Source organism: Microtus oregoni, unplaced genomic scaffold (assembly GCF_018167655.1).
Source record: "Microtus oregoni isolate MIOR12 unplaced genomic scaffold, Mior012 000030F_ref0000283, whole genome shotgun sequence".
Classification (NCBI taxonomy): Eukaryota; Metazoa; Chordata; class Mammalia; order Rodentia; family Cricetidae; genus Microtus; species Microtus oregoni.
Genome location: NW_024543089.1, coordinates 25,129,646 through 25,147,273, shown reverse-complemented (window position 1 = coordinate 25,147,273; position 17,628 = coordinate 25,129,646). Strand labels below are relative to the sequence as shown.

The following is a 17,628-nucleotide window of genomic DNA, read 5'->3' as shown; positions in this document are numbered from 1 at the left end:
TCGTTTACGCCGTTACATTTTGGTGCCCAACGTGGGGCTCGAACCCACGACCCTGAGATTAAGAGTCTCATGCTCTACCGACTGAGCTAGAGTTTACCCCTGGGTTAGGGACATTATTTAGGGGTTGGGAGGTTGGGGGAGGAATTTTATAAGCTCAGGGATCATTTTGAAAAAAAAAAAAAGAGGGAATGATGGGATAATAGATTTATAATTGTGAGTTACTGCTTTTAGACAAATATATTGGTATCGATTCTTGTATATTGATACAAAGTTAAATTATATTGAGTATTGTATGCATGCATGTTTCTATGTCTGTTTAAAACATTTTTATGTATTGACATATATTGTATTGATATATATATTGTACATATTTACCATATTGCAGTGTACATTTCTACCTCTGATTAAGATACATATATAATGTTTGTGTATTGATATATATTTGCCATATTGCATGTATATTTGTACAGTGTTTATATTTGGAGGTCATTATCATCATTTGTTACACAGTTGTTTATTGTCTTAGTCTTTAAGTTAGATAGATATTGAGAATTATATAGATAAATAGTCATCTAAGTTTGTCATTTATAATTAGACTAATCAGGTTCTCTAGATATATAGAGATTATACTCACTATAGATAGATAATCTTCGACCTCTTCAAAGAGCTGTAGAAAATGGCCTTTAACCTAACTCAGTGTTTTGTGGTAGTGAGACACAATTGCTCTTGGCAACACCGCTCTATTCCCGATAGAATGTTGAGCACCAAAGACACTCCACCTGGAGCCTTTCTATTTGGCAGAACTGGCGTTTGGGCAAAGAAATGCCCATACCTCAACCACTGACAGAGATACAGAGCGTGCATCAATGGATAAAACAGGACTGTCATATCCTGCCAAGACAGGGTAAGATAGTTTTGAAAAGTTCCTTGCCTTTAATAATGGTATGCCAGTTATGTTAGGCCTTAGCCAAAATTGGTTGACTCAACGTTGCAAACGAGACTTTGGGTGATTGCCCAGGTAGTCAGTTGTCTCTGTCAATTGTTGCACATTTTGGATATTTCTCGTTTGTTGAGTAGTGTTTATTCCCTTCTCAAATCTTTAACGGAGTTGAAGATTATATAATTGTAGTTACTCTCTACATGATTTGGACTCCTTGAGATAGAATGTTTAGCAAAGCTTTTGTTCTCAATATTGTTTGTTATATTTATTATTTGTTGTTATTGTATATAATTTTATTTGGTTTAGTTCTGTCTTATTTAGACAAAAAGGAGAGATGTAGGGATAAGTCCCGCCCCTTAGGGGGCGTGTTCCCCTCGGGCTAATGTTGGCCTATAAATTTGGCAAGCATGCTCCCAGCCATCCCTTTCTGCTTTCCTGGTCTCAGCGGGAATGGTGGTTCTGTAAGTCTATTTCGCCATTAAAGCTATATATATTTTTACAATCTGTCTGCATTCGTTTACGCCGTTACAAAATTGCATATATCTTTGGAAATACCTATAATATTTTGAGTAATGAATTTTTTCTTCCCCAGCTTCTCCCAGTTTTGTCCTATTTCCCTGCCCACAGCATTTCCCCTATGCACACAAACATAAAAAACAGGTACACCATAATAAGCCAATACAAATACACTGGCCTTGGGTTTTTAAATAAAATTATTTTCTTAGAGCATTTAAACATCCACTTGGTAGCCAACTTCCACTAACTATGAATAACAGGCCATACTTTATAAATATTAAGAGGATATTACTGAGATAGGTGGGCCAGATATAAGTATCCCTCTAATTGTTATAATTAGATTAGCTGAGTACCAAAGATGTTTCCGCCCTCAGTGACAAAAAAGGCAGATGTATTCCACTTTAATTGCTACTATCACACAACCATCAAACATAAGCTAGTAAGCAAACCTCAAGCCTGGAAGATGGCTCAGCCTGCAAAGGTGCCTACTATCAAGTCTGATTACCTGAGTTTGATGCCCAGGATCCAAAAGTTAAAAGGAGAAACCACTTATTCAACCCTCCCTAATACCTTTACAAAATACACCATTGCATGTGGGCATCCTCCCAACTAACTCAAAAAGGTAAAGTACATTGAAAAACGTAGCACAGATGACATCTCTCCAGGGTGCAGTTCAGCACCCCAGAGTTACACCCATTAATATTTCAGAACAGATCATGAATCAACACATCAAATGGGATAAATTTAGCATATAAATCGACTCATAATTCTGAGCTGTGTTGTACTGCCAAGTGAGATCAGATTCGGTTAATTTATTTTCATTACTTTATAATAAACTCACAGGAGACAAATTCAACTATAAATAAGAAAGAAGGCTCTTACCTTGGCATATGAAACCTCGTTCTTCATACCCAGCGTTGCAGGTGCACTTCCCAATGGGGACAAGCCATTCCCCTTCTGTGCTGCAGTACATCTTGGGAGGATCCTCCTCCTTGGAATTATTGACACAAGAGCCCCTAACCTCCACCAAAGACTGGGAGTCCATGGGTACTGTGTCTGGAAACATAGCCAGATTCTTCACCGTAAACGGGCACTTTTTGAAGTACACTCTTACAGACACCAAGGCAACGCAAGCACCAACATCTTGAAAAGCCAAATAAAACCCCTTTTTGTTGACCGGCCCCACTTCCCTAATCTCAGTGTTGAGTTTCAGAATGCGGTCCCCAAGATCCATCTGGGTGAAACTTTCATCCGCCGCAATGGTGTCAATCTTTGTAAACTGATGCTCTCGGAATTTCACACTCTGGTCATCGTCAGACTCCATGTAGTACAGGTTAAAGGTCTCCTTGCAAGTCCCCAAAACCAATGGGATGCTGTTGCAGTCCCGGAGTGTGAACTTGAGCTCCACATAGATTTTCTGAGCTGAATTTCTTGGGACCCAGTTTGTCCTCAGCCAATTATTTTGGCTGTGATCCATGACATTGCACACCTGGTAAGTCCTGATGGGTGTGTAATGCTCATCAACGCCACTGATCTCTTCCCACTGAAGAATCAAAGCAAAGACAGAGAGAGAGGCAAAATTAGTGAGGTAAGTGTAATGATGACACACACCGAACAAAAGTGTCAAGGCAAATTAACTAACAAAAACAAAAAACAGCATAAACAAAAAAAGGCTTCAATGCCACACATTATAGACATCTGTGGACAAACTCCTAACCTTCCAGTGTATGGTTATTGGTGAATTCAATGCCACAAAGCAGTTTCATAATTGAATGAATACATTTGCCTTGCACTGCAAGTTTTTAGATATTCAAGAAAAGTCTACTGGGCAGGTCATTATGCACAGCCAAACACCGGAGCACGAAAAGCTGGAAAGAATGGTGAACAGTGAGTCAGGTCAAAGACTTGCTGTAATTCTGTATTTTGTCTGTCTGTTTTAAAAGAAAATGACAATGAACAGTGCCTGAAACGAATTGTTTTTCTCACAACTTAAACAATATTGAAGTAAATTTTGTATGCAGTAAAATTCAGAGACTTTACATGAGAGCATCACCATGGAGCTTCACACACACCATTTTTAAGGAGTCTCAGTCTTTTTGGGGGAGCCATGTTGGGGAAATGTCAACTTCTCCAAAACAAACAGTTATTATATGTGAGGCAGAAACAGCCATATAGTGAATGTTATGGTTTGTCCTGCCTTAGCTCCCATATTGGACTTTTATGTGGCCAAAAAAGTTAATGTGTTGTTATTATATTAGTTAAATTTATATTATTAACTTCTGTCACTATAAAAGAAGATTTTTTTTAAGTTTTAAGAATATAAAACTGTAAAGAAGTACATTTTGTGATCATAAGAATAATTCTTGGTAAGCTTAACTCAATGCCATATTGCTTGCATCACTCCTGTTACTCTATCATGCCAGCCTCTCCAGCTTCTATTGCTGCGTATGCATTTTCTTTTTTCATGTACAATTTTGCCAGACCTTTCAGGAACACTAGTCCTTTACTAAGATTTTTTTTTTAATTCAAAGTCTTCCAGGGTTCTCCAGTTCCTATGCAAAACCATTTAAACTCTTCAGTTTGAAATTTTGGTTTCTTCAAAAGTAATCCCGATCTACATGCTAATTTTATAGAGTTCAAATAGAGAATAGAAACTTCTTTCCAATGAGAGCTATTTTACTATTTTCAAGAGCCAAGGTAAATTTCCTGGTCTTTATTCCCTTGTTTATGGTGCAATTACATTGGAATATGTTTTTCTTCCTCCTTGACATTAATAACCCTATTGTTCCTAAAAACATTATACTTTAAACATCACATTTATTCTCAAGTTAATTCATCAAGCGTTTGTGGATAAATTTCGAATTTTTTCTAAAATGAAATTACTAAATTTTGAGTTATTCATATTTACAATACTGTATGACTATTGGGGAATTAATTAAATGTAATATATGGCATGAACTCATAAGAAATTATTACTAGAGTGAAGCATATTGTGCAGTGGTAGAATACTGTCAGTAATATGCAAAGTTCCATATTTGGTTTGCAGAATGAAAAAATGTTAGAGAATTTTTAAATTTTGAGGATCAATCATTGCATTGGACATTATAATTGCACTCTTAAATTTCACTCCAAGAAGAAAACTGAAGGAGAAAAAGAGGATAAAAAGAAGTCACAAAGTATCTTATTTTCATATAATATGATAGTATTAATAGGTGACTCACAGTCAGACATTATACAGAGAGTGAGAGACCTTGGAAAACTCCTACCTAAATGGGATATCTCCATCAAGTGTCTCCCCTCAGGTCTCATGGAATCACAGGGATGAGGAGGAAAAATAGTTTAAAATAATGGAAGAGCCAGAGATAATAGAGGATACCAAAAGGAGAAAACCCTCTGAATTAGCTGATGTTCACAGGGACTCACAGACACTGGGGCATCATGTACAAGGCCTGCTCTGGTGTGCACCACATAAATTCTTAGGGTTGAAAGGGGAAGTAGACACATGCCTGCATCGCTAACTCAGAAGCTATCTCCAATTGATATGCACTTTCAAATGAAAATTTAGTTTTCTCCAAGGGAATCTCACTGGGGGAAAAAAACCTCCTTTCAAGGGTCGGTCTCATGGGCCACTCATAGATGGCCAATAAAAAATGAATTAAGTTGCATCTTCAGAGAACCTATGTCTCATAATTCATGTCAAAGCTTATCTTTCTAAAAATGTCTTATTTCTTATTTTTATATTCTTATTTTTAATTTTTATTTTCTACATACACACACACACACACACACACACACACACACACACACACATTTCTTCTTTCTTTTTACCCTACAGGCTCTTTGTATTCATGATATGGTTTCTAGTTTAGTGTGTTATGATTTCCTGAGTGTGTGAGGAAGTGAGGCTCTCTTTCTTCTGCCTTCTCTTGGGCTCCTTTTCTTCTATTTGTTTTGTCCAAGTCCAATGTGTTATTTTTTATTTTATCTTATAATATTTTATGATTGATCATTAGAAGCCTGTTTGCTTTCTAATTAATGACAGAAAGAAGATGGGTCTGGATGGGAGGGGAGGTGGGAAGGAACCGGGCAGAATAGAGAGAGGGAATACTCAAGTCAGGATAAATTTGTGTGAAAAATATTGATTTTCAATAAAAGGGAGGAAAGGAAATACAGCATTTAAAAAAAAATTAAGTCTCACTGGAGAAATCTAAACCATTTTCCTCACATGTGTGGATTATTTAGGTATCTTTTCTGAAGAAACTCATGTAAGAGGTGTCTCAGTTCTAAGGCATTTATGGTAAGGTATAGTAAAGTCAAAGTCAAGACAAAATGTTTAATTTTAGAAGACTAAGGGGCTATGTTTGGTGTTCAAAAATTTCCATTGTTAAATATCAATGTTTTGTGGTAGTGCTAAAGATTAGACTGCGAGGCGAGTTTGGATGTATTCTTGGTCTTTACAGTTAGATCATGGCATTGGAATTAGAAATTAGAAAACTAAAGATCAATTGGCTTCATAATTTTAAATCAAACTTTACTCATAAGAGTAGATGAGTATTTACTTTGATCAATGAATCCTTTGCAAATTTCTTTGTTATAAGCCCTATTCAGCTAACCATTAAGCAGCACATTCTATAGAGATTTTCATAATTTGATGTAAAATATGATTTTAATTAAGGAATTCTCATTGTAGTTTAATTTGGCAAGCTATCACAAGTCCTTGAATACAGAGTTATGAATTGCATGAAGATAATGCAAACAACACCAGCATGCTTTTCACCGAGAAAGTCGCAGGGACCAATTACCACTTCATTAATTTGTAATGAAGACCTAATTGCCTGAAAGTGATGGTGGACTGCCATCTCCAACCGTTTACAGCACCAGATTCTCTAACTCTGGCAATTGCTGAAGACAAGCAACAGCAGAAATATCACCTCTAAAGTAAACTTTTTTTTCTTAACATCACAATGCCAAAACCCTTAGCTAAATTCTTCTTGCAAGTGCATGTTTGTTAATGAAAAGATACACAGGCTTGTCAAATCTCTTTCCTCTCATAACTAATCTACACATTCATAAATTCCTACAAATACTATATCATATAACAACTGTTTTAAGGAAAACATGGAGAAAGGATAAGGTGGTACATAGAATTTGGGAATAATAAGCATATTTCTCTTCCTTGCCTTCTGCAGAACATGGTAAGGAAAAGTTATAACATTTACTTAAATTCGCTAAATCATCAATTCTGATATTTAGCCTGCTTTCCAGATCCATATGTAAAATCTGTATTTTTTGGTCAAAAAGCTCAGATTGACTTCTTTATTTTTCATGGTCCAGATTACTATAACCCAGTAATCACAGGCATCAGGTTGCTTGTCCTAAAACAGGTTTTCATATACCTCAATTATATTAATTAAAGATTTGTTTTATGGTTCAAACTAATTCCTCTCATGGAGAACCTTTTTAATGAGCTGAGACCAGGGAGTAAGGGTAATAAAAGCAGAAATACATGTTATCTAAATAGGGAAATATTCAATTATTTAGTACATACATAAGCAACTATGTTGGAGGACATAAATAAGATGAGAAAATAACTTCATAATTTCTCTAAGAAAATAAAACTGGTTTTTCAAGAATTTGAAGATGACAAAAATAAAAATGATACTAGTAGGATTATTCTGGTTTGAATTACTTGTAGATTTCAATGGTTCACAGGAAGCCATAAATCTACACTTTGTTAATATACTAATGATTGATCAGGCTATCAAGTGGTTTTGTGTTTTTTTTTTCTTTCTCAACTCATGCCTCTCAGATATCCAGTTCTTCCCTTTGTACAGCTATATCCACTATATCCAGCAAAAACCTCAACATTTGTCCCGTATATGTTTGAGTACTCTCTATGAAGCAGCATTTAACATTGCATCCTACCCTACATTAAGGATGTCACTGTTAAGCTCATCACAGAGATATGCTGGAAAACCTCACTGCTATTTCTGCTTCAAAAGTATGCACACATGAATGAGCATACATGCAGCGATACATTTTTAATAGCTTAATATAAAAGTTCAAGTGGTTTAAGAATTAAGATAAATGAATAGAATTATAAAAATAGACTTTTTTGATTATGTGATGAATGGAACAATGCAAAAGAAAATGGGAAATCAGCATTGACGTCAAAGAGTCAAGGAGAGAAATATTACAAAGATCATGGCTGTGAAGGTACAACTGGGAATCTTTTCATAAGTTCTGTGTATACATCTCCAATCCACTTTGACCTCTAGACAATTGATAGTGATATTATAACAATCTCACTGCATATAGGGAACACAGCAGCCTCCTTGAGATAAGACATATTGGAAAGAGAAGAAAAGCCTATTAGAAGGTAGAAAGATTAGGCATTACTGATGAGGAAAGTCAGCAAAAGTTTTCAGAGTGAACACATCGTCAGGAAGGAGTGACAGAAGGTCTCTGTTTAGGAGTCTCAGGATATAGAGCAGATCATGGTGATACCTGAAGTTATAACAGGATGTTGTTAAAGACACCAGGTCCCCAGAAAGCTGGTTGGATGGGATCTTTAGGTTCCCTATGAGCACCTGTCATGGGTTCTGTTTCTGTGTTATACAGCATGTCTAAGATGGATTCACAGATGCATCTGTTTTTCTTCTCTGTTATTTAGTTTCATAAAACGCTGACACTGACGTAAGAACTATAGAAGGCTCAGTTCCATCAAACCTCTGTCGGCAATTTCAGATCTCTCTTCCCAGATAGGACTAAGCAGAACATGTGGTGTGTTCAGAACTGTTATCATTCCCTCAGTCTCATCTCTAAATATGGTCTATCTAATTTGCTTGTTTCACTTTGATTCTAGCCAATTGTGACACAGACAGCTTCTAAAACACTATTGCTTTGTGAGTCCTTCCCCACCTGTTCTTATTTTGTTCTGATAGGCCAAGACCTAGCAGAGTGTACCAAATATTTGAGAACCAATGAATTCTCTTTGTCATTTGGCCTTCAGAAATTCAATTTCCCAGTGACACATCAGAATATTTTCCAATATGAGCTTCCATAACTTCTGGATCACAGTGAAACTAACATGTGATGTTTAGCATTTGGCTAAACATATACTCCAAATTCATTTCCTACTCCAAATTTCCTAAGACACAAACATGCCTTATACAGAGGCCCACCTGGATAACCTTTTCTACCTCAACAAGGAATTGTAAGATGTTATTACAACAAACTGAGTATATCTATTCATAAGCCTCTATTTCTGACTGGTGTAAACATGAACCATACATTAACAAAAATATGTCAGCAGCACACAGAAAGTGAATGGACTACGTCCTCCAACATATTTTCTCTGTAATACATGAAATAAAACTGTTATATATAAGCTTTTCATAGTATGCTATAGGTTGTTATACTGGTGATTTTTAGAACATCTTGTTAATAGAGATTTCAATCAACTTTGGGTGCATGAATTAAATATTCCTGTGAATAAATCCTGGGTTAGAAATCTTTGAGTATTAAAAAGAAATAATTGTGATTTTTTTTTTTTACTGCAGTGGCTGTTCTCCAGAATTTGATGAAGCAGAGCTGACATACATGGTTAATGAAGATACACTTGCTATTATTATTTGAGGATTATTGATGAGAATAAAGCATCAGGAAAGCATTTTTTTAAAAAAGTGGCAGCTAGCACTTCCACAATGCCAGTATACGGTGCACACAGAAGAGAGATGACATAACCATGCATTGATTAAGAGTAAAATCCCTTTAAAAAGCTGGGTTCCAGTGTTGGAGGAAAATGATGTTGTGGAATAATCTTTTGTACACAGTAGATATGTATCATTCTGATTAATATAATAATTTAAGTGGCCATTACCTAGGTAGGAGGGACAGGTAGGACTTCTGGATAGAGAGAGCTCTGAGAGGAAGAAAGTTGAGGTCTCTAGTCAGATGATGTGGGAGTGTCATATATCAATCTGTTGATTTCATTGGTTAAGCAATAAAGAAACTGCTTGGTCCTCATAGGTTAAAACATAGGTGGGAGGAGTAAACAGAACAGAATGCTGGGAGGAAGAGGAAGTGAGCTGAGAGATGCCATGCTCCCCGCTCTGGGCAGACACATGCGATGAAGCTCCGACCCAGGATGGACGTAGGCTAGAATCTTCCTGGTAAGCGCACCTACCGGTGCTATGCAGATGATTAGAAATGGGCTAAATTAATATGTGAGAATTAGCCTAGAAGAGGCTAGATAGAAATGGTCCAAGCAGTGTTTAGAAGAATACAGTTTCCATTTAATTATTTCGGGTATAAAGCTAACCATGCGAGCGGCTGGGTGGCAGGCACAGCCCCGCTGCTCCTATTACAACAGTCAGATGGAGAGAAAGCAGAATAGACATTTCAGATTAAAAGTACCAAGCCATGTAAAGAATATAGATTAAAAGATATGAGGTGATTTAAGTCATAACAAGTAGTTAAGAGAAAGGATAAGCTAAGGCCAAGCTCTCATAATTACTAAGAAGTCTCTGTGTGGTTATTTTGAAGGTTCAGGAGGGACAGAGAAAGACTGGTTACAGTCACCAGCATTTAGAACAGGGCACCTGGGGTCACTAGAAAGTCTGAATTGGCCTGTATACCTCACTGGCATCTCGGAGAAACCTCTAAAGAGAGGTCCATGGTGAGATCTGAACTAGGAGTTGGTACTTCAGAGAGAAGCAAGAGGAGAGATTAGAGGGAGTACTGCAAATGTCTAGAGGGCAGCTTCAGCATCACCTCTGCTGAGTAAGTGCTCACTCACTGCTTCCCGAAATAGTATGAAGGGCTGTGCCAAAGATTGCTATGATGCTGAGTTTACGACCTCTTATTAAAGCAAGGTTCAGGAAGGCTCTTCATAAGGAGAGATGTTGATCAGGACAAAACAAAGTGTTGGCATACAAACGAGTGCAAACACTTTCTCATGAGACACTATGTGTCCTTTTAGAAAATGTTAACCCATAGTGATTAGCCAGTGTGACAAGAACTACACTGACTTGCAGCAGTGAAGGAGACAGACTATCTGTCACTAAGGAACCAGTTTCATCCACATGTATGTGTAACTATTAAATATAATGTCTACACAGAAATTTACATCTTATTATGTGTGTGGGTGTGGGGTGTCTGTGGTATTGTAAATGAGCACATTCCCACATGTGGGAGCCATAGGGGGATGCTGGATGTTCTACTCTCTCACGTTTGGGCTTCCTCCCTTGAGAGGGAGGGTTCTTGCCAATCTGGAGATGTGCTGCCACCACATTGATTTTTCTATCTCCACCCCCACAGAGCTGATTTCTAGATGGTCTCTAATTTGGATCAATTCACATTCTGAAGCATCTGTGCCAAAAGCTATGTTAACTACTCCATAGAGATTAACTAAAATTAAACGGCATGTGATGTGCCAAGTGCCAAACATATTGCAATTAACAAAGCACAGAAATGTGCATTTGGTTACATAAGGCATTGGATTAAAAGCACCAGTACTTAAGTTCTATCAGATATTGTCCTTAACTGACTGAATATCAGGCCTACGACAAGTTTATTATAGAAGGAACGAAGTGAAAAAGACATTTTCTAGAAACTGTGTGTCATCAAATTTATGATACAGAGTTTTAGGATTGTTGACATAAATTTTACAAGACGAATTTGAAGGTGCAGAATATAATTTTAGAGAAAAATAGAACACATTTTAAACTATGGAAAAAAAAAACTTTAAAGGCAGGGTAACATAAGGGAATTCCTGACCAGAGCAATTGATATTCAAGAAATGTAAGGAAAGCCGGGTGGTGGTGGCGCACGCCTTTAATCCCAGCACTCGGGAGGCAGAGGCAGGCAGATCTCTGTGAGTTCGAGACCAGCCTGGGCTACAAGAGCTAGTTCCAGGACAGGCTCCAAAGCTACAGAGAAACCCTGTCTCGAAAAAACCAAAAAAAAAAAAAAAAAAAAAAAAAAAAAAAAAAAAAAAAAGAAAAAAGAAAAAAAAAGAAATGTAAGGAAAAGGCTAGAGAGATAGCTCAGAGGTTAAGAGCACTTGTTCTTGTAGAGGACATTGGTTGAGTTCCCAGGATCCACATGCTGGTTCTCAACCACCTCATACCACAATTTCGGAGGATTCAATGCTCTTTCACCCAGTGTAGACACTGAAGGCACATGATGCATCGGCACTCATGAAGGCAAATACCTATATACATAAAAATGAAATGTACAGGAAAGTGTAAGATCTACCTACAGCTTTCATACCTAAATGAAATAAAACTAAATACTTTCAACTACATCTGGTATTTGAATTTATTTTTTTTATAAATGTCAATATGAGAGAAAGAATAAAAAAGTTGTCAGTGTTAAGGCTTGATGTACACAAGGAAATATTTCTATCTTCAATATAAAGCTACAAGTAAAAAGTTTTCTGTTTTTCAAAACTATACCAGAAAAGAGAAGGTCAATTACATTGGGTGATGAATCATCACCTAGTCTATAAAAACTGAAAAAAAGAAAAAACAACATAATGTAGGCTTTCTCCACCTTTATTTTCATGTATTGCTAAATGGTTCTACTTTCTAAAGAATAAATTTCCCCCAAATATTAGGGAGCAGGACAATGAGGCTATCATGTTTCCAACCCTTTGAAGAATGTTCAAGGTGAAATTGTCCAATAAAAAGGTAATTTTAGAATTGAGTGTAACTGTTTGAAAATGATGGGAGAAAATTCCATGCACATGGGCTTAACGTGTCTAGACTGAAAACTGCTAAGATCGGCATTTACAGAATTATTACAAATGGCCAAAGACTTAGAAATTAATGCAGAGCAGTGACAGCAGCCCACTACACATCACCTGTGAGACCCATGTAATTTCCTGCTCTGATAATAGGTCACAGCCGTCGCAATCCTTAGCAATTTGCAATATACCTGTACAGCACTCACAGTGACGGAAATGAAATTAACTTGTGTGACATGGATCCTGCGCTAAGTTTTATGGACCTTCTGATAGGAAGTTTACAATTTAACCAAGTATGTGTTACTCTTCAGAACATGCCTCTGGTCTCTGCAATCGAAGCTGCTTTTCAATGAGAAGCTAAAAGTGCAGACACTTCAGTGAGTGATACCTCCTCAGGACTGTAGCAGCCAGGCTGTGCAGAAACACTCTCAGTCTTCTGACCTTGAATACCATATGGATTCCAGACTTACAGGCTTAAGTTCTGAAGATAAACAGGCCAGGTTTGAAATTGAGTTTTAATGATTGAAATATTTAATAAGCATTGGTTTCATTTATGCATCAGCAGCATGGAAAATACTATAGTAAAACTTTTGGACATAGCCTAGCACTGTGCAAATCTGTGCATTTAAAATTATTTTAACTGTATTATCCAAGGCCAGCAGTAAGCATGCTACATCTTTTATTCTGCTAAAGCTGAGTTAGTCCACATGACATTCTCTTAAAAACAATACACTGATTGATTTTCTCCTAAGAAGAATGCATTTTTAATTTAAACTTTCAGCAGTTCATTTTTAAAGCTTATCTAGGGTTTCTTTAATTTTACTTAAGGGCACTACAACTCATGACAAGCATGAGCTGTCTTACTCTCTTAAAATTCAGTGAGCATAATTCAAAGTAAAAGTTAAGGGAATCTTTTGTTGCTTAGCATTTTATTATAAATGAGCCTGTCATCATGTCTTTACAAACAGTTTGCACTACTTCTATGCCTAGTAAAACCATTGCCGCACTGGTCCACACTGTACCAAGCTCCATAGCACCACACTATTGTTAGACATTTATTTCACTCTCACAGCTTTCTTTAAAAAAAAAAAAAGAAAGAAAGAAAGAATGAGTGCTCAGTATAGCATGCTGAAGGGTAGATTCTATACCCTATTAGTAAAACTGATAGTAAATGTTAATTGTCTTTTAATTTTATGCTGGCTAGTATGTTAACTCTAGTTATCTTGTGCCTAACATGGAGATGATAATAGTGTACATTTTACAGGAATTCTTTATCTTAAAATTAGAGAGTGAGAGTAAGGATTTACACAGTAATCATCTGCTAGCTAAGCAAACACTTATTCCGTATTTGTATTCTACTAAACTAATAATATTTACATCGTGATCATACATGGACTGAGCACATGCTTATTAATTACCTTCATTTTACCAAACTTGAAGTATGTGCTTCTATGCTGTATATAATCATATACAGTGATCTTATGTTGACTAAGGAAAGCAGCTACTTATTAGGTACCTCAATTCTCTCAAATTTTCTGATACTACCATTATGACAAAGATGAAAAAATAGATTTTGGATTTTTAACTTATAAGAATAAATTTAGGTGTTAGTCACTATTCAACAGAAAGCTGCTGTAGATCAGAATGTCTGCTATGGCCTGGAAACTTCCAACAATTACAAATCAGTACTATTCTCAGGGAATCAATATTCAACCTGAGGAAAATGATTAATAAACAACAACTACACACACATACACGCACACATATACAAACTTTACATACATATGCTTTAAAAGATAGATATAGCAGTATAAAAAACAAAAACAAGAATACAAATATAGAAGGAAACAGAAAAGAGTTTAATAGAAGTTTGCATACAGTAAGCAATATATGTATTCATTTTTGAAGATACTTGAATGAAATGAGATCCTAGGCTAAAGATACGCTTTTGAATAAAACACCCTAGATTGAAAGAACAAAGAGCCTCTGGACTAAGAAATAGGAGAATGCCTGGTAAGCCGAAGCACTGCGAAGCGTTGGTGTGGGTGAGGGTGAGAGCCCAGGTAACAATATAGAAGTCCTAGAGGAGAAACGGATCTCTCTGCAGATGAGGAAATCAGTTGAGTCCATATACAAGAATTTGAAATATTTTTCACAATGAAAGTCAGAAAAGATTGGGGACAGAGGAATAGTTGTGAGTCATGGTATAGGATGGTCATGAACTGGCTGCTATGTGGGGTAAGAGGAAGAAACATGAAAAACACGAACTTTTAGAGAGTGAGGCAGAAAGTGTCAGCATTGGTGGGAATGAGAAGACCAGATCAGATTCCGGAAGTACCTGAGCACAGGATCTGATGAGAAGTGAGTGTGAGACACTAGAAGGAGGGTGAGTGTGATTAACAACATCAGAAAGGAGCTTGGGAATCTGACTTATATCATCAGAAACCGGCTTCCCTTGGTGTCAGAACCAAATAAAAAGAATACATCCCCATTCTCTCAGTGTGTGGGTGCACCCCTCGCGGTCCTGAGTTCCTTGCTAGTGCTCTCTTTCCTTCTGCTCCTGATTTGGACCTTGAGAGCTGAACAGAGAATTCTCAGCAGAGGAATTTCAAATGGCCAAAAGGCACTTAAGGTCATGCTCAACTTCCTTAGTGATCAGGGAAATGCAAATCAAGACAACTTTGAGATATCATCTTACACCTGTCAGAATGGCTAAAATAAAAAACTCCAATGATAGCCTTTGCTGGAGAGCTTGTGGAGGAAGGGGTACACTCATCCATTGCTGGTGGGAATGCAAACGTGTTCAACCACTTTGGAAATCAGTGTGGCGGTTTCTCAGGAAATTCGGGATCAACCTACCCCTGGACCCAGCAATACCATTCTTGGGAATATACCCAAGAGATGCCCTATCATATGACAAAAGCATTTGTTCAACTATGTTCATAGCAGCATTATTTGTATTAGCCAGAACCTGGAAACAACCTAGATGTCCTTCAATAGAAGAATGGATGAAGAAAGTGTGGAATATATACACATTAGAGTACTATGCTGCGGTAAAAAACAATGACTTCTCGAATTTTGCATGCAAATGGATGGAAATAGAAAACACTATCCTGAGTGAGGTATCCCAGACCCAAAAAGAGGAACATGGGATGTACTCACTCATAATTGGTTTCTAGCCACAAATAATGGTCATTAAGTCTATAATCTGTGATCCTAAAGAAGCTAAATAAGAAGGTGAACCCAAAGAAAAACATATAGTTGTTATCCTGGGTATGGGAAGTAGACAAAATTGCTGGGCAAAAAATTGGGAACTTGGGGGTGGGGTGGGATGGGGTTAAAGGAAGATGGGGAGAGAAAAGTAAGAAGGGGAGAATGGGGGGAACTTGGGGAAACGGGATGATTGGGAGAAAGGAAGGTTGGATAGGGGAGCACGGAAGCACAATTCTTAGTTAAAGGAGCCACCTTAGGGTTGGCAAGAGACTTGAACCTAGAGGGGCTCCCAGGTGCCCAGGGCGATGTCCCCAGTTAGCTCCTTGGGCAGATGAGGATAGGGAACCTGAAATGACCCTATCCTATAGCCATACTGACGAATATCTTGCATATCACCATAGAACCTTCATCTGGCGATGAATGGAGATAGAGACAGAGATCCACACTGGAGCATTGGACTGAGTTCCCAAGGTCCCAATGAAGAGCGGAAGGAGGGAGAACATGAGCAAGGAAGTCAGGACCACGAGGGGTGCACCCACCCACTGAGACATTGGGCTGATCTGTTGGGAGCTCACCAAGGCCAGCTGGACTGTGACTGAAAAAGCAGGGGATAAAACCAGACTCTCTGAATATGGCAGACAATGAGGGCTGCTGAGAAGCCAAGGACAATGGCACTGGGTTTTGATCCTACTACATGTTCTGGCTTTGTGGGAGCCTAGCCAGTATGGATGTTCACCTTCCTAGACCTGGATGGAGGGGGGAGGACCTTGGACTTTCCACAGGACAGGGAACCCTGACTGCTCTTTGGACTGGAGAGGGAGTGGGAGAAGAGTGGGGGGAGGGGGGAGGGAAATGGGAGGCTGGGAGGAGGCGGGAATTTCTTTTTCTTTCAATAAAAAAAAAAAAAGAATACAGTTCATGGTTTAGCCCATAGACAAGATATTCAAACAAAAGTGGAAGCTTAGTAAAAATAGATGAGGAAGGAAGAAGAGAAAAAGACTGCATGCCAAGGAGGGAAGTCTTATGGAAAAGACAAAAGCACTGAACACCGTCTAAATTTGGGTGTCACTAGACAGTTTCCTGAGAGCCAAAGCTAGTTTCAGATGATTAATTCTGAACATTATTAGTCAAATACTGTCTAGATTTTAGTGGCTGAAGCAAGAAATATAGCAATCAATACAACCAGAATTTTCTCTCATATTTTTTCTTGTAGTCATATAGAGGAGAAAATAAAATCCTAAGGTTATACATTTTCTTGTGTAGTGATGCATTCCTTTTTTTTTCTTTGTTTTATGAGACAGGGTTTCTCTGTGCACATCCCTGGCTGCCCTGGAACTAGCTCTTGTAGCTCAGGCTGGCCTAGAACCCACAAAGATCCGACTGCCTTTGCCTCCCAAGTGCTGGGATTAAAGACATGCACCACCACTGCCCTATTAATAAGACTGTAAGGAAAAAAGTACATTTGTGTTTATTGAGAGATGAGGGATTTTGTGGGTTGTCTGTTTTTAGATAGTAAGTTTGTTTATTGCCCAGGAAGATTTACTCAAAAGATAGTATTTGAACAAAGGACTGAAATGAGGGCATGTGGAAGAATGCTTGGGAATCATTTTAATAAAGGAACATGGAAACCAAAAAAGAAAAGAAGAAACTCTACACTAGGGAACATCTAGGTGTCACATGAAAAAGGAAAAAAAAGTAATAGAAGAGTATGTGGGTCCATTCTTGAGATGTGATCCGAAGACAAAGGCTCACTTTTCCATGTAGTCATTGTAGTTTGTATTTAAAAATTGGTGGAAAGTTGGAGAATTAAGAAGTGGTGGTTTAGAATATAAGGACTTTCTCATTATGCAAGAGATGGCAAGCAAGTACAGAATTGGAGACACTACACTGAAAGTGGTGGGAAGGACTGGAGAAGAAATGAAGATGAATACAAGGTTGTTGCATTCATCTTATGGAGAAGAAATAAGAATATTCTCATTATTCTCTTGCTGAAACCCAGAACCAAGGGCAATGCCATATAAATCAACTACTAATGAGAAGATAACTTAATCAACTTCTTAAAACTTATTGGTTTTATTTTAAATATTACAATTTCATTGAAACATTTTCCCTTTTTCTTTCCTCCCTCCAAACTCTCCCATAAGCCACCCCCTGCTCTCCTTCACATTCATGGCCTCTTTGTTCACTAATTGTTATTGTATGTCTATAT

General features: G+C 37.6%; 1 protein-coding gene across 1 annotated transcript in view; it reads right to left on the bottom strand.

Moving 5' to 3' along the window:
• Positions 1-1,549: 1,549 nt before the first annotated feature.
• LOC121465322 (ephrin type-A receptor 3-like) overlaps positions 1,550-17,628 on the bottom strand; it is an 86,310-nt gene continuing 70,231 nt past the window's right edge. The window contains exons 3-4 of the mRNA XM_041678540.1: positions 2,339-2,999; positions 1,550-1,575 (exon numbers count right to left, since the gene is read on the bottom strand). Coding sequence (XP_041534474.1) covers positions 1,550-1,575; positions 2,339-2,999 — 687 coding nt within the window. The remainder of the gene's footprint in view (positions 1,576-2,338; positions 3,000-17,628) is intronic.